An 18021-nucleotide genomic window follows, 5' to 3' on the forward strand; every position below is an offset into this window, starting at 1 on the left:
ATAACTGCTCGCTCCGGCCCGCCCTGTTGATCCCCTGGGACCCACCCCGCCCAAGCCCTGCGCAGAACCATTTGCCGGATAGCCTCAGGCAAAGGCTAGATTAGCACCGCCCTAGAGATCCAGCACAGAAGCTCTCCCACTGCAGACACAGCTGACTCTCATAGCCAGTTAGCCTGGAGCTCAAATCACCCCTGGTATTACCGACAACAATCAAGGCTTAACTACAAGACTGCGCACAAAGACCACTAGGGGGTGCGCCAAGAAAAGATAAAAAAATGCGGAGACAAAGAAACAGGATGCAAATGTCAGAAATGGAAGATATAGAGCTCAAAACCACACTTTTAAGGTCTCTCAAGAACTGTCTAGAAGCTGCCGATAAACTTAGTAAGGCCCTCGAAAAGACTGGTGAGACCGCCGATAAATGTAGTGAGATCCGCAAGAAATCTAATGAGACCCTCGATGTTGTGATAAAGAACCAACTAGAAATTAAGCATACACTGACTGAAATAAAGAATATTATACAGACACCCAACAGCAGACCAGAGGAGCGCAAGAATCAAGTCAAAGATTCAAAACGCGAAGAAGCAAAAAATACCCAACTGGAAAAGCAAAATGAAAAAAGAATCCGAAAATACCAAGATAGTGTAAGGAGCCTCTGGGACAGCTTCAAGCATACCAACATCAGAATTATAGGGGTGCCAGAAGATGAGAGAGACCAAGATATTGAAAACCTATTTGAAGAAATAATGACAGAAAACTTCCCCTACCTGGTGAAAGAAATAGACTTACAGGACCAGGAAGTGCAGAGAACCCCAAACAAAAGGAATCCAAAGAGGACCACACCAAGACACATCATAATTAAAATGCCAAGAGCAAAAGACAAAGAGAGAATCTTAAAAGCAGCAAGAGAAAGAAACCCAGTTACCTACAAGGGAATACCCATACGACTGTCAGCTGATTTCTCAACAGAAACTTTGCAGGCCAGAAGAGAATGGCAAGAAATATTCAAAGTGATGAATACCAAGAACCTACAACCAAAATTACTTTATCCAGCAAAGCTATCATTCAGAATTGAAGGTCAGATAAAGAGCTTCACAGATAAGGAAAAGCTAAAGGAGTTCATCACCACCAAACCAGTATTATATGAAATGCTGAAAGGTATCCTTTAAGAAGAGGAAGAAGAAGAAAAAGGTAAAGATACAAATTATGAACAACAAATATGCATCTATCAACAAGTGAATCTAAGAATCAAGTGAATAAATAATCTGGTGATCATAATAGAATCAGGGACATAGAAAGGGAATGGACTGACTATTCTTGGGGGGGAAAGGGGTGTGGGAGATGCGGAAAGAGACTGGACAAAAATCGTGCACCTATGGAAGAGGACAGTGGGTGGGGAGTGAGGGCAGAGGGTGGGGAGGGAATGGGGAGGAGGGGAGTTATGGGGGGAAAAAAGAGGAACAAATGTAATAATCTGAACAATAAAGATTTAATTTAAAAACAAAAAAACAAATAGCAGGGTTAAAGTTAGACTGTAGTTTCTACCTGAGATGATTGCTACCATACTTCATTATTGTCATGTTTTGTTAATGGCACAAAACATATATTTTTCCTAGTAAAAAATGCCATTTTCGGATAAAAAGAAAGAATCTTCCCTTTATTTTTAGGCCCATGAAAAAGGTTTGATGAACGAGTTAGAAATAAAATTGTGGGCAGTTAAAATGTGGCCCAGCGATCTACTTGGGTGGGCTACTAAGGAAACTTGCCATATTAGTCTGAAATGAGTTTTGGTCAATCAGATTAGACTATTAAAGATCTTGCCTATAATTCCAAGAGACTTAACTAGCCAGTTGGTACCTTGAGATGATGATCGATCAAAAAGTCATTTAAAGGATTCATGACGGAAGAGGGAACAAGTTTATGTAGGTGTCAGATTTTTTGAGTTGATACCAGAAGAAGAAAGAGCCTTACAATTTCGTAGCTGTGTGAATGGGTCAAAACTTCAAGAAATGCTGTAAAACAAGAGCCAGTTGTGAACTGGTTAAAATAATGTGGACTTAATGCTCCTGATGATCTGACTACAATTTCTTGTTTGATGATGGTTTTGACTTAGTTTTTAATGAAGTGAAGGTTGAAGATTAAGAGATTAATCTAGAATTCAGTAGTAGCAATGGTTTTCAAGCTTTGAAATATTTATATTTTGAGGGTGGAGATTAAAATCTTTATGACACTTTGAAACAGTGTTCATTTCTTGTTATGCAGCTATTATTCACCAAAACACTAGTTTGTAGAACAAATACTCATTTCCCCCCTGTTATTCAATGTGTATAAAAAACTTAGTAAAGTATTTGCTTTTAAGTATAAGCATGATGTTGGAATTTCTTCAAATTTATTATTTTGCTGTATGTTTTGTTCCAGTATTTACTGAAATGTTTCTCTACATGTATCAAACCTTCTTGTAAATGAATTTATTGTATTTAACGACTTGCTTTATACCATTTTTTACTGATATATGTTGTATATGCAGACATTCTCTCAAACTTATTTGATACTATGGCTTGCTTTTTAATTGCTAGTACCAAGATGCTAGTACCACTATTTGCCTTCATGGCACATCATGCACAGCATGGGGTTTCATTTACCCATCATTTTGTGTGTGTTGTTGTTGTTGTCTGCTATATTTTCACTATATGTATTTTTTTTTTAGCTATGTGGCTTAGTACCTTTATTCATGGATAATATTATATAATTAAATACATAGAACCTGTGATTTCCTAGAACCCAATATATTATACATAGTATCCTATATAATAAAGAGGTAATATGCAAATTGACCATCACACCCCCACACAAGATGGCCGCCCCCATATGGTCACAAGATGGCTGCTACATGATGGCCAGCAGGGGAGGGCAGTTGGGGCCAATCAGACTGGCAGGGGAGCAGTTAGCTGTCGATCATGCTGGCAGGGGAGTGGTTAGGGGTTGATCAGGCTGGCAGGCAGAAGCAGTTAGGGGCAATCAGGTAGGCGAGCGGTTGGGGGCCAGCAGTCCGGGATTGTGAGAGGGATGTCCCAGATTGTAGAGGGTGCAGGCTGGGCTGAGGGACACCCCCCCACCCCCAGTGTACGAATTTCATGCACCAGGCCTCTAGTACTATCTATAATAATAAAAACATAATATGCTAATTAGACCAGACATCCTACTGGACGTCCTTCCAGAAGACCTTCTAGATGAAGCTATGGCTGCAAGAGAAGCCCGGGTCTTGAGTGCCTGCCAGCAGCTGGAGGGAAGCCCGTTGCTAGTGCCAGAGGGAAGCGGTGCGGCAGTTGGGGGAAGGAAGGCCTACTCTTGCACAAATTTTGTGCATCGGGCCTCTAGTATTAACATGAGCATGTAATACTTCCTTCCACAAAACCACTATAAAATCATTTAAACATCTTCACAGAACATATACAGGTATAATGAAAGATACTTTAAACAATTTACTTATTTATTTGTTTGAGAGAGGTGGGGGGCATTGATTCAATTTGTTGTTCCGAGTATTTATGCATTCATTGGTTGATTCTTGTATGTGCCCTGAACAGGGATCAAACCTGAAACCTTGGCGTATCAGGACAACACTCTACCTGGCCAGGGCCTTGAAAGGTACTTTTTACTCCAGAAGTTTTTCTTGCAAAATTTGGTGCTCTTGCTCACATTCAAATTTTGTATGTCAGCAAACAAAGCACAGTACTGTACTATGATTCAGGCACTGGGGAAACAGGGAAAGTAAGATACTGACCCTGACTTGAAATATCTAAAATATCTAATATCTAGTAGAAGAACCAGAAACAAAATGATACTTACGTTGCTATGTGATATGTGTGTTTCAATAGGAGGAAGCCTCAAGGTGTTTGGAGGTGGATAAAAAGGCTTTACTAAATAAGTGACTTTTAAACTAAATTGTGGTTTGTTAGGTCCAGAAGAAGAGGAAGGGCATTCCAGACGACAGAGCAAAGAGCATGAATCAGGATGAGGAAGCATAAGAGAATGCAACATGCTCTGGGAACAGGAAATAACTCAGTGGGGCTGGAGCATAGTGGTTGCAAAGGAACAGCTTCAGATGACTAGATTAGGGAGAAACCGGAATGAACAGGTTGGTCAGACACGCTAAGGCAGCGGTTCTCAACCTGTGGGTCACGACCCCTTTGGCGGTCGAATGACCCTTTCACAGGGGTCGCCTAAGACCATCCTGCATATCAGATATTTATATTACGATTCATAACAGTAGCAACATTACAGTTATGAAGTAGCAACGAAAATAATTTTATGGTTGGGTCACAACAATGAGGAACTGTATTTAAAGGGCCAGAAGGTTGAGAACCACTGCACTAAGTGTTGTGCCCAGATTTCAAAGTTCCCAAGACCTCCAGGGAGCCAGTCAGTCCCATGCAAAAGCAAAGAGTCATTTATTTTCAAACCTAGGTTTGGCTCCCCTGCCACACTCACCGATGCAATGGTAAGCTCCAGTGGCCAAGAGAGAGAGAGGCCTGATGGGACAGGGGGTTTTAAAGGGGGGTGGAGTGAGGGCAGGAGAGGGGACTGTGGGCCCCGCTGATTGGCCAGGCGGGTGTCGGGTCATCTCTATGGCGCGCACGTCCCTTGATTGTCATTGGTTAGTTTAAAGAAATCCTGGGCGTGGCCAGCAGGGGCCTGGGCTTCCGGGAAGAAGGCACTCTCCTGAGCACATTGCGGCTGCCGCCCCAAAAATGGAGGACCCAGGGCAAGATGGAGGGCGCAGTCCTAGCCCCCCGCCCAGGGCGAGCTGAGCCCGGGCTCCAGGGGCCAGTCCGGTTGCTGGGGGTCCAGTAGATCGACCAGTTCCAGCCCGGGGAGGAAGTCCACGTCCTCCGTCTTGTTCCCGGGGGCGTTGGCGATCGCCTCCTCCTCCATCTCCTCGGGCGAGGGCACGTGCCCCGCCCGGCCGCCGCTGCTGCCGCGTGGGTCCGGTCCAGGGGCGGCGGGCCGGTGGCAGCCTGCGCCGGGCTCCCGCCGTGGGCTGGGGAGTCGGTGCCCGAAGCCGCCAGCAGCGTGGTCAGGCCCCGAGACGACTCGCCCTTTCACTAAGGAGTTCAGATTTTAGCATTCTGGGAATGGGGATTTTAAGCAGAGGAATTTTTCCTTTAAAAGGTTTCTCTGGCTGCAGTGTGGTGGATGGATTGGAGAGCAAGAGATGGAAGGCAAAGTAGTTAGGAGGCTGTTATGGTAATTAAATGAGAAATGATGAGGTCTGAAATGAAGGTAAATGGCAGTGGGGATAACGAGGGGCAAGAACTAGAGACTTCGAAAAGAGATCCTTAAATTTTGGCAAGAGAGAGAAAGGAGCCAAAAGTGGCTCTATGGTTTCTATATCGGAGGAACAGTTATGTCACTAAATGAAACGGAAAATGCCCTAGGTCATCAGAATTATCTTTGACTCCTTCTCCTTTCCACTGAAAAACGACCAATTCCTCCCTGGCCTTTGCCTCTAATCTTCCCCACCCTCCTAATTGTGCTTGCAAAGTCATTTTCCTAAAACAGTATTGACTGCATAAACATTTGAAGGACACCTCCCACCCTCATCCCCATGCAGAATGAAACCCAAGCTTCTTAGTGGAGCATTCAAGACTCTCCACCTTCAGGCAGGCCACAAGCTACCTACTGAATACCTTTATCTCCTTAACTATCACTTCCTTTCCGCACTTCAAACATCAATCTGATCTTTGTTCCTCTAACACGGTGGTTCTCAACCTTGGCTGCACATTAGAATCACCTGGGAATCTTTTTAGAATCCTGATTTCTGGGCCTCATCCTCCGGAAAATCTGTTTCTTTGTTATGGGATGGGCCCACAAGATTAGTAACAAAGAAACAGAATTTCCGGAGGACGAGGCCCAGAAATCAGAATTTTAAAAAGATTCCCAGGTGATTCTGATGTGCAGCCAAGGTTGAGAACCACTGCTCTAACACATCCTGCCGAAAGTATTCTTCCTTTTGTGATACAAAGACTTCGTGTCTCGTTCATAACACCCTGCGTTCTGCCTGTTTTATAGATAGTTGTGCCTTGGTATCTCTTCTACTTCTTTGGTCCCAATGACTCATACACAGTGTAGGATAAAAAAAAAAATTGTGATGAATTGACCTGTAGCGGGGATCTGATCCCCATCTCAACCACTCAAAGTTTAGCAGACAGCCTGGAAAAATCAGGTGATTCTGCGAATCCATGACATCATGCATGAAAAAAAAAATATTAGTGGAATCACCCGTCTCTAGGGGCCCTTTCTCTGTCTACAACAACCGCGACAAAAGGTGGGCGCAAAAAATCATTTGCTGTCAGGAAAGTACGGCATCTCGAGTTTGAAGACGTCTTTATTTGTCTATATAAAATAAAATGTCATATGCACTGTGCTTGGAAAAAGCTCTTAGGGATCTAAGATCTCTCGAGGTGGAATTTCCCGGTGACCGACTGTCCTCCTGAGGTCAACTGCACTGACCATCGCACAGCGTACTTGGCAGCGGATTAAATACAGCAAAACACTCGGCGGCGTTTCCCCGGCCAGACAGCTGCGGGGTCCCGCCCCCGCCCCCGCCCCGCCCCGCCCGGCGGCCGCAGCCCGGAGGCTCCCAGGGAACTCCCGCACGTCTGCGCGCGCAATCCGGCCCGAGATCCGCACGGCGGGCGCAATTGCCCTGGAAACCACTGCGCGCGCACGCGCAAACGCGGGGCTGGGCAGACGGGCTGAGCGCAGAGCCCGGCGGCGGGAGGAGGGGTTTACCCTCCCTCTTGACCGTCGCGCCCAGCTCCCTCGGGCGGAGCGTCCAGCCAGCTCGCTCCCGGCTCGCCCGTCCCCCGAGCGCTCCCCGCCTCGCGCGCACCCTCGCCCTCCCGCATTCGTGCGCCGGTGCAGCGGACGGTGGGAGCATCCGGGCATTTCCGCCGCCGAGCAGCGACCCGGGCGGCGTCGGCGGTTGAGGAGCTCCCATGGCAGGGACGAGGCGCGGGGGAGGCGAACGGGAGTGAGGCGATAAGCCGGAGCCGCTCCGCGGCGGGTCCCGAGGGAGGCGGCGGGGGCGGCGCTCTCGCGGCCGGGGGAGGGCCGGCGCGGGGCTGGTGTAGCCTCTCGTGCATTCCCTGGCCAGCCCGGCTCCGGACATGCATCTGCATCAGGTCCTCACCGGCGCTGTCAACCCTGGAGACAACTGCTACTCCGTGGGCAGCGTCCGGGATGTCCCTTTCACGGTGAGCGGCGCCCGGCAGCCCGGGAGGCGGGGGGTGCGGGTGGGCGGGGGAGAGACCGGGTCCGGACCCGGGGGGTGGGGGGCTGTGAGATGTTGGTGGGCCCCACCCGCTCTCCTCTCTGCAGCCCAGTGCGGGGGGAGGGGGCGTGGGGCTGTCAGTCGTGCGGCTGGGGTAGGAAATCACCCGCCGCGGAGAGGATTAGGAATGCACCCCCGTCTGCCCTCAGCCAACGGTCCGGGGGCTGTCGAGGCGAGAAGGTTCCTCTCCGAGGGCTGCCCCGGCTCTGCGGTGAGGAGGCGGGTTGCCGCGGCTGAAACCCCAGGGCGCCCCTTTCGCACCTGCTCTGGGCGTGGAGGCCGAGGACGCGGTGGTGAGCGGAGCGTGGAGGCGCGGCCGCGGCGCTGGGCTCCCCCGGCCCGCCCTGTGCGGGCGGCTGGGAGACGTTGGAGCCTGCGGCTTCACACCCAGCCCAGCCCTCTGTCTCCTGATATGCAGAATCTTAATTCCAAGAAGAAAATAGAAACATTCATCCTCTGCCCCGGAAATGTTTAGAATAAAAGGGTCTGCGTGACAGTGGCCCGGAGGGCTCTTAACACGAGATCACAGTTTGGAAACCTTCCTAGGTAATATTTTAATCCATTTGCAAAGTAGGCTGGTTTGTTTTTAAAGCCAAGGCAATGTGACATTTTATGACAGCGCTTTTCTTGTTTGTGCGAGTAAAGTGTATAGAAACGATAACGTGTTAGAACCTCTTTAAAATCTAAATGAAATAGGTATGTTTCTCCTGGAGCGTGGATGCATCAGTCCTTTTTGAGAATGGCATGTTGGTAGTGTAGCAAATTCAAACCGAGCTCTAGAGCATTTACCCATAGACTCCCATGGATTAGCATGAGTTCTTTTTTTTGTATTAAATTTATACAAGGCCTTCCATAGAAGGAACTGTAGGCAGTGAGACCTCGATGAAATACACATTGACAACCATCTGCTGATAAAATTGGAAATAGCAAAATGCTTTTTAGACAAGGGAAACACTTTGATCTGATGTCTGCCTCCCCACAGCATGTGTTTAAAGCTGCAGAAATAAGAAAAGCTCCAGCAAAACTGCAGCATCATTATGTAGCACAGTGCATTCTGGAACTGAATTTATCTGTCATTGTGATACATTAGAAATAACTACAAGATTGCTCTTTTGTCCATTTTAATTTTTAAATGTAATTAACTTGGCTTTGTTCCAGTTGAGAATGAACCCTTTAAAAATATAATTTGCCTGACTTATATTGTTACACCTTTATCAATAGTGTCATCTGTGTTTTGTGTACTTGGGACCTAAAAGATCCCTATAGTATTGAGCATGTTTGTCAAGTGTGGAGAGAATATTTGGGGCACAGAGAAGAAATTGTCCTCTCCCCCAGTTGTGTAGGTGGTGGAGAAGTTCCTCAGGGTTGGAAAAGCAGACTCCCTCCATGAAGAAACAAATCTGGAACCTTGGGTTATGGGGTATTTCCACACTATGGTGGTGGTGGTAATTCTCCTGTTTTCTTCTAAAGCAGAACAGTGTCTCACTGTGGGGCTGGTATATAGCGCTAAAATGGATTCAGATGCAGTCTGGAAAAGTCAGTGCAAAAACTATGAGTGCTGTGCAGGTGTGGTTATGCTGGAGGCCACCTATGACCAGATGCTTGGGGTCATTTTCATATCTTTTCCACCCCTCCTCCCCCAATTCAAACCTGTCACCAAGTCTCGGTGACTCTGCAGTATCTGTTAGATTTACCCCTTTTCATGTCCTGAGTTGCCACCTTATTATAGAGCCTTATTTGTATTATTTAATATGACAGCTAGCTTCCAACTGGTCTTCCTGACACTTATTTGATCACTTCAGTTCATCCTTCACATAGCTGCTGGGATAATTTTCTTCCAATACCATTTCACCATATCATTCTGGGCTCATGAATATGTAGTTGTTTCTAATAGCTGTGTTGTGAAATTTAAACTTGTCAGAAATTCTTCTGCCATCTTTGACTTTATATTTCTTTATATTTGATTATATATACTTCTCATCTTGGCCCTACTGCTTTAGGCATACTAATCTTCTTATTTTAGCCTACATTTTTGTGTTGTAACAAGAGAATCCTGACTTTATTTTTTCCCAAATATGACTCAAAAATTTACCTGGTTTAGGATACCTGCCTGTGATTATATATGGCCCTTTGGCATTACAACCCCATCCCCATTTTAATATCTTAGTTTTCTTAAAAATATATTTTTATTGATTTCAGAGAGGAAGGGAGATGGAGAGAGAAATAGAACATCAGTGAGAATCATTATCGGCTGCCTCCTGCATGCCCCCTACTGGCGATTGAGCCCTCAACCTGGGCATGTGCCCTTGACTGGAATTGAACTCGGGACCCTTCTGTCTGCAGGCTGACTCTATCCACTGAACCAAACTGGCTAGGGCTAATATCTTAGTTTTGAGTACACTGATCCAGTTATAACTTTGCCTTGAACTAGAAATGACCTTTGGACTCTGTAAAGAACAGAGTTACTTACCAGAAATGAGAACAAGCTGTTTTTAAGTACTCTAGAATTAACAGTTATTTGAATGCCTATATTAGTGTGGTAAAAATAAATTTTTGAAAGTAAATCTCCTTTACATAGAACATGTCATTTAATTTGTATAGCAATCAGATGGAAAAACTTCAGTTCTGGTCAGATGACTAAAAAGGGGACCAGCCAGGATTGGAATGGAAGTCTTGTGACTTCTTATCTGGTGGGCTTTTTTTTTTTTTTTTTTTTGGTTGTGTTTTTTTCCTGTGGGAGTTCTTGCTCTGAAGGGGTATATATGTGTGTAAGGCCATTGTAGAAGGAAAGACTGTCTTGTCGCTAGCCAGTGGTTCTTAGCCAATGATAACTTGAGGACCTTTTCAAAATAGGGTATATCTTTTTTTTTTAGGTCATTTATTTAGGAGTCTATAAATGGAAAGTTTTTGTAAAGGAATTGTTCTGAACGGATTTTGAAGTATTCATAGCATCGTAATTGAAAAGCTGTTATATATATTGCGTTGTGCTTGGTGGGTAGTGGGTGGTGGGTGGCGTCATTGGATTGTGAATGACTGCTTGGTTATGTCACTGTGCCCAATTTGTGCTATGTTGACATGGTGGTGCAATTTGTAATGGACAGTCTTAGTGTTGTGTATGCTTTTAGTGCTAACATGTGAGCTATGGTGGTTTTCACTTGTGTTTTGGCAGTTAGCAGTTTTTACAACAATTGTGATTTTATAAATATAATCATACTAGTATCCTAGTTTACGGATTCGTGCACATTGAAAGGAAATTAATTAGAAGAAATATTTTAATATCGCTATTCACCCTTTCTCTATAATAGAAGTGTCAACCAAATTCACGATCGACAATGACAGATTGAAACACACGCGTGTGATTGGCGCCAGCGAGAGCTTTATATGTATTACGCATGTATTACGAGTCAACTTAGCCTTTTATGGATGGTCTATATAGAATAAACTTGTTTAATTAGACTTGCTTTCTGGTGTAGCTAAACTTTTTCCAGCCCAGTGAAGCACCCCAACTTCTCTTTCAGGTAATTGTCAGCAACATAGCAGTAAATATCAACACGAAGCAGATTATTATTGTAGATCATGCAGGGAGAACAAAGAGTAAAATATTGAACTGTAACAGTGTTTGACTGTATTCTGCACAGTGAGGAAACCTGAAGTCATTTTCAAGTTCCACCATTTCTTACTTCTTTTCAGTTGGGTCAAGTTTCTAAACTTTCTAAATCTCTGTTTTCTGGCTAATGAAGAGAAAATAGGATTCTGCTGAGTCTCCTGTTCTACCTACTCCAGGACTTCTGTGAGGATCAAAGGAGATGAGGCACGGGAAAACGCTTCGCAAACATTTGGTTAAAGTGTAAAATGTTTGCACTTGGCTATAAAGCACGTTGTGTCCCTGGGCGGAAGAAACTCCAAGGAGGCTAGTGGCTAGGGAGAGGAAGTGGGCTTTGCTATGTGATGTCATTACCCGGCGCCCACAGCAACCATTTCTGGCTGGGCTGGGGTCCACATTTTGTGCTATGGGGACTTGGCAGCGTTGGCTGTGATTTGGTGGGCTGTCACTCCAGAGTGGTGGTGGGGCCTGTGTCCCATTTGGTGTGTTGGCGCCTGGCGCCATCTATTTTTAAATGGCCAGTGTGCGTCATGGCAGCTCCTGCATTGAGTGTCTTCCCCCTGGTGGTCAGTGCGTGTCATAGCTACCGGTTGAACGGACACTTAGCCTTTTTATGTATATAGATGTATTACCTTTTGATCATTCTTTAATTTTAATTACAGATCTAAGTTCTGGAAATACAGTTATCCTGCAAAAGTTAGGCCCCAGATAGTCCAAGGAAATTATCTTCTACCATGTATGAGCTTTCTTATATTTTATTTTGCCATTCAGACATTTCCAGCTACATTCTTATAGATAAGTGAATGCTTCAAGTCTTGATGCAATAGTGTATATTTTCTCATTTATGTTATTACTTTCCTGAAAAATAGTCCTTAGTTACTTTTTTTATAAGCATTAAAATATTAATTAAAATGATGATGGTACATTATTATTAATCATTATTAATCTAATTTTAAAAATTTACCATTTGCCTTTAAGGGGTGCAGACTGTATTTTCAGGTGGATAGGGGCAGTTGATGTTATTTTACTCTGATATGAATTCTACACATTGATCAAAGTTTACAAAAATTAGTGAGCCATTTCCACTCTTAGTGGGCTTGTAATATAATGGCAGAGATAAAAAAGGATGTACATAATTATAATGTAAGGCAGATGAAAGAGATCGCTTATAGTAGGAAAGATAAAAGATTTCACAGAAGATTGACATTTGAAAAGATAGTGGTTTTAGGCCTTTCTGGAAGGCAAGAACAACGAAAGCCAAGGAATGGTGTGATGGGGATAAATTATTGGCTATAACAGTATGATAGGATAAATTCCTTCACAAAAGTGATTTTTAAAAAACACACTGAACTCTTTATTAAAGAGCAAACACTCTTAGAATGTTGAAAAATATGATTCCCAAACATTACCCATATCTTTTTAGGAAAACATATCTTAATATTTCTTGACTTTTGTTGTTGGCACTGTTTTTTTGTTTTTTGTTTTTTTTCCCCCTGAAAGTCACCAGATTAGTAATGAATGAAGAAACATTAATTTAAAAGTTAGAAGATAATGTTATATGATCTATTTTTTCTGGTATTTAGATATATTTTAATTTTATCATAGCATCATAACATTCCAGCCCTAGAATTATAGCAACACCAAACTTTGAAAATGATCAGGCTGTTTATACATTTAGTAAATGTTTGTTGAACACATAGGTCTGCGAGGCTCTGTGAAGATTGCGGGGGAGGAATAAAAAAACTTAGTCCTGATTTCAGGGAATTTATTAAAGAAGTTCAGGAACCTGGTAATCTACTGGGAGAGTTAAGACATGTACTTAGCCACAGCAGGCCAGCTGAGTGGTATTGTGAGGCACTTAAGTTCTGGTGGGATTTCAGGAGGAATAATAGATCACTTTTGGCCAGGGGAATTGGGAAGTTGGACAGAAATATGCGTCTGTACTGGCTGGTTATTAGTAGGTCTGACAACTCTTTTTTTTATATATATATTAGGGGCCCGGTGCACGAAATTTGTGCACTGGGTGTGGGGCGGGGGGGAGTGTCCCTCAGCCCAGCCTGCCCCCTCTCACATACTGGGAGCCCTCAGGCGTTGACCCCCATCACCCTCCAATCACAGGATCGGCCCCTTGCCCAGGCCTGACGCCTCTGGCCTAGGAGTCTGGCCTGGGCAGCGGGGACCCACAGCTGCAGCGGCCCCGCGATCGTGGGCTTCGCTTTAGGCCCAGGCAAGGGACCCCTAGCTCCTGGGACTGCCAGCTTCGACCGTGCCCAGCTCCCATCGCTGGCTCCACCCCTACTTCCTGCTATCACTGGCCAGGGCGGCAAAGGCGCCTGATTCTCCGATCATGGCTGGGGGGCAGGGCAAAGGCGGCCCCAGGGCCGCCTTTGCCCTGCCCCCCAGCTCTTAGCTCCCCCCTGGGTTTCCGATCACTGTCAGTGGCAGGGGGCTTCTTCCTGCTTTCCCTTTTGCCTCCCTGCATTGTGCCTACATATGCAAATTAACTGCCATCTTGTTGGCAGTTAACTGCCAATCTTAGTTGGCAGTTAATTTGCATATAGCCCTGATTAGCCAATGAAAAGGGTATCGTCGTATGCCAATTACCATTTCTCTCTTTTATTAGTGTAGATTTCTTTATTGATTTCAGGGAGGAAGGGAGAGGGGAGAGAGAGAAACATCAATGATGAGAGAGAATCATTGATCGGCTGCCTCCTGCACGCCCCCTACTGGGGGTCGAGCCTGCAACCCAGGCATGTGCCCTTGGCTGGAATCTAACCCGGGACTCCTCAGTCCCCAGGCTGACGCTCTATCCACTGAGCCAAGCTGGCCAGGGCAGGTCTGACAACTCTCAGGCCTATTGACAGCCTGTGCTGAAAGTAAAGGGGAAGACAGAGGTCAAGAAGTTAGAATGGGCTTGTTTTTCAAGAGAAATTGGCCCATTTTTTCTTGGAGAGTAGCTTCTTGTTTATTTAAATAGATTTTTTTTTAGAGTTTGTGGGCATGTGTTTTCTTAGCCTGTAGGTGTACAGGGTGGCAAAAGTAGGTTTACAGTTGTGAGTATGCAAAACAAAATTTATTCTTATATTATTATTTATTAATTTCCATACAAACAACTGTAAACCTACTTTTGCCATGCCCTGTATATGAGGTTATATAAGTTCTTTTTTTATATCCTCATGTAGATTGTTAATTATCCTTCCTACTTTTAGTGACAAGACTTCCAGCAGCTACCCAGAAACTCTGGTATAGTCCTGAATAATACCTTCCAGAAATGGGAGATCAGAGACTGAGTACGTATATGACCTTGGGTAAATCACTTAACCTCTCATGTGTTTTTCATCTGTAAAATGAGGTTCTTAAATTAGGTTCTCCTTAAGTATTCAGACCTCAAAGGAGCATTATATTGGCTTGTTTAAAGATTTCCAAGGGGCACGAGAGAAAATGGACCAGAAACATAAAGTGGTTGTGGTGAAGTCTGGCTTGTTGTATATTTTCCCTTCACTTGTATGTACAAGACTATTGGTCAGACTTTACAGCCAGAGAGTCTGACCTCCTTTTTGGGTCAGGGAAGAAGCCATACAGAGATTTTATGAAGTAGTGGCTCTTTGGGCTCACAGTGGAAAAGGAGGCTCTTGTTTATGATTTATGATTGTATCTTTAGCGTCTGGTTACTGGTAGTTGCCTGAACTGTCACATGCAGTATGGAGTGGCAGATGGGGCCAGTGTAATGGTGTTCAGGTTCTCCAGCCCCTACATATGGTCACTCCTGTACTTTCTGTTCTTTTTATTATTATTATTTTTTATTAATAAATCTTTATTGTTCAGATTATTTCAGTTGTTCCTCTTTTTCCCCCCATAGCTCCCCTCCACCCAGTTCCCAACCCACCCCCTGTCCTTACCCTCCCCCCCACTGTCCTCATCCATAGGTGTACGATTTTTGTCCAGTCTCTTCCCGCACCCCCCACAATCCCTTCCCCCCGAGAATTGTCAGTCCACTCCCTTTCTGTGCCCCTGATTCTATTCTATTCATCAGTTTATTCTGTTCGTCAGATTTTTTATTCACTTGATTTTTAGATTCACTTGTTGATAGATATGTATTTGTTGTCACTTTGTTGTTCATAATTTTTATCTTTACCTTTTTTTTCTTCTTCTTCCTCTTTTTAAAGAATACCCATCAGAATTTCATATAATACTGGTTTGGTGGTGATGAACTCCTTTAGCTTTTTCTTATCTGTTAAGCTCTTTATCTGACCTTCAATTCTAAATGATAGCTTTGCTGGGTAGAGTAATCTTGGTTGTAGGTTCTTGCTATTCATCACTTTGAATATTTCTTGCCACTCCCTTTTGGCCTGCATAGTTTCTGTTGAGAAATCAGCTGACAGTCCTATGGGTACTCCCTTGTAAGTAACTAACTGTTTTCCTCTTGCTGCTTTTAATATTCTCTCTTTGTCTTTTGCTCTTGGCATTTTAATTATGATGTGTCTTGGTGGGGTCCTCTTTGGATTCCTCTTGTTTGGGGTTCTCTGCTCTTCCTGGACTTGTAAGTCTATTTCTTTCACCAGGTAGGGGAAGTTTTCTGTTATTATTTCTCCAAATAGGTTTTCAATATCTTGCTCTTTCTCTTCTTCTGGCACTCCTATAATTCGGATATTGGTACGCTTGAAGTTGTCCCAGAGGCTCCTTACACTATCTTCATATTTTTGTATTCTTTCTTCCTTTTGCTTTTCTGGTTGGGTGTTTTTTGCTTCTTCGTATTTCAAATCTGACTTGATTCTTGCGATCCTCTAGTCTGCTGTTGGATCTCTGTATATTATTCTTTATTTCAGTCAGTGTATGCTTAATTTCTAGTTCGTCCTTTTTCATATCCTTGAGGGTCTCACTATATTTCTCGGAGGTTTCTAGAAGATTCTTGAGTAACCTTATAACTGTGGTGTTGAACTCTATATCCAGTAGTTTGCTTTCCTCCATTTCTGTCATTTGTGACTTGTTTCTTTGTCTCCACATTTTGGCTCCTTCTGTGTGTTGATAGAGTGGCTTTGTGTGCTAGGTGTCCTATAGGGTCTAGTGGCTCAGCCTCCCTAATTACCTGAGGTGGACACTCTTGGTGCACCCCTTTGTGGGCTGTGTGGACAGTCTTGTTGTAGTTAAGTCTTGATTGCTGTTGGTATCACTGGATGGAATTGACCTCCAGGCCAGTTGGCTGTGAGGACCAGTTGTGTCTATGGTGGGAGAACTCCTGTCCTGGAGACACCCTTATGGGGCAGGACTTGCTTCAGTGGGGCTTTGGTGCTCACTGAGTCTGCCCAGGTTTTTAGGTGGAGAAAGGCCAGGCCATTCAAATGCAAAAGCCTCTGTTCACAGCTTGGGTGGGGTTGTAAATTGGGTGGGGTGGGGTCTTAGGGAATCACCAGGGAGGAGCAAACCACAATGGCTGCTAGTTTGCTCTGCCTTGGAAAGGTCCCAGAGTCTGTGTCCTGCGGCCCCATGCAGGAACAATGACCGCTGCAAGCACCTCTGCGAGAAAGCCGCCCTCACTTTCTGGCCCGATGCCAGACAGTCAAGTTTCTCTCCGTATGAGTCTGGGTTCCCAAATTCTCACTCAGAACTGGAGTTCAGAGCAGTTGGGAGCTTGTTTCTCCCTCCCGATTGAAAAAGACAACAGCATACCCAGCTGCCAGCCCCTTTCGTGTGCGCCTTCATACCTCCGCTCTTCCGCACCTCTGTACCTCCTACTGGACTCAGTGTGCTTTTCTCTTTCCTTCTAGTTGTAGAATTTCCACTCAGCCAGCCTTCCCGTGGTTCTGGATGGCATTCGTTCTGTTTCTTAGTTGTAGTTTTAATGTGGTTGTGCGCAGCAGCAAATTCAGGTGTTTACCTATGCTGCCATCTTGGTTGTCTCTCTACTTTCTGTTCTTAGGTTTTGGGATATTTGAAAGATGACTTAAGAAATTATAATCAGTATCTTAACTTGGATCTTGGGAAGTTCTTAGAACAAATCAGAGTCTCAGTATCTATATACAGTATATAAAATCCAAGCGACCAGAACAACTGAAATGACCAGAACAACTAGTACAACCGGTCACTGACGTGCACTGCGGCCGGCCAACTGGCCCGATCAGCAGCAGGGTCAGCTGGCCAACCTCCTGCAGCCCTTCCCCCCAGATGGCCCCGCCCCAGTCACCCCCCTGCCCCAATTGGGGGTGGGGCCAGCCAGCCAACCTCCCGTGTCCCCTCCCCTTGGCCGACTGGACCCCACCTGTGCACAAATTTGTGCACCAGGCCTCTAGCTTAATTATCAAAAAGGACACAGGATGTTGGGTTACAGCTACAGTGGCACAGTGGGAAAAGAAGTCATGCCTGACCAATTAAATTTTTTTCTATGATAGAAAGCAAAGCAGTATTTCAAAAGTGATAATAATAGAGAATATGTAATTCAGATTTAATAAGGCTTTCCTAACCCTGTGAGTTATTTTTTAAAATTAGTTTGGAAGCCAAATATTTTTATAGAAGCTTTAGGGTTTTCAGTCTTTTTTAGTATGTGGAATCCTTTTGCATTATATTTTTGCTCTGTAACCCTAATTCATGATGTAACAGGATAGGACCTATTATTGAGGGAGCAGGTACAACTTACACAAGTGGTATGAACTGTACTTTCTTTCTCTTAGATATAGTTCATGTAACCCTGGGACTTGATATATACATGTGAAACCAATTGCCATATTTTCATTCTGATTTTTAGGAGAAACCCAGGAAACCTGAGACCATGTGGGCATTATGCAAAGGGGCTTCAAGCATGTCAAACTTGTGGCTGGCGGGCTGCATGTTTGACATGCTTGGCATGGATCCGAAAAACATGAAAGTTTTGGCTTAGATTCAGTTCAAAGATACACTTAGCTTATATGGTAAAATGTTAACATTTTCCTAGGAGTAATTGTTCTTGGAGAATTGTGTGGTTGAAATTTCTTCATTGCTAGTGGAGTTCCCTGTTCTCAAGTATGACTGATAAGCAGGCACCTTCTTTTTCTTTCTTTTTTTTAAAATTTATTTTGGGGGCAGGGGTGGGGGCAGCCTTAGTTCTGGGCAG

The 18021-nt window shown here is 44.4% G+C and overlaps 1 protein-coding gene across 2 annotated transcripts in view; it reads left to right on the forward strand.

The window, feature by feature from the left end:
• The first annotated feature begins 6770 nt into the window (after nt 1-6770).
• DMXL2 (Dmx like 2) overlaps nt 6771-18021 on the forward strand; it is a 170423-nt gene continuing 159172 nt past the window's right edge. For both annotated transcript variants that reach the window (XM_059701311.1, XM_059701322.1), the window contains exon 1: nt 6771-7256. In XM_059701311.1, coding sequence (XP_059557294.1) covers nt 7170-7256 — 87 coding nt within the window. In that variant the 5' untranslated portion in view covers nt 6771-7169. The remainder of the gene's footprint in view (nt 7257-18021) is intronic.

This window comes from Myotis daubentonii, chromosome 1 (assembly GCF_963259705.1).
Source record: "Myotis daubentonii chromosome 1, mMyoDau2.1, whole genome shotgun sequence".
Classification (NCBI taxonomy): Eukaryota; Metazoa; Chordata; class Mammalia; order Chiroptera; family Vespertilionidae; genus Myotis; species Myotis daubentonii.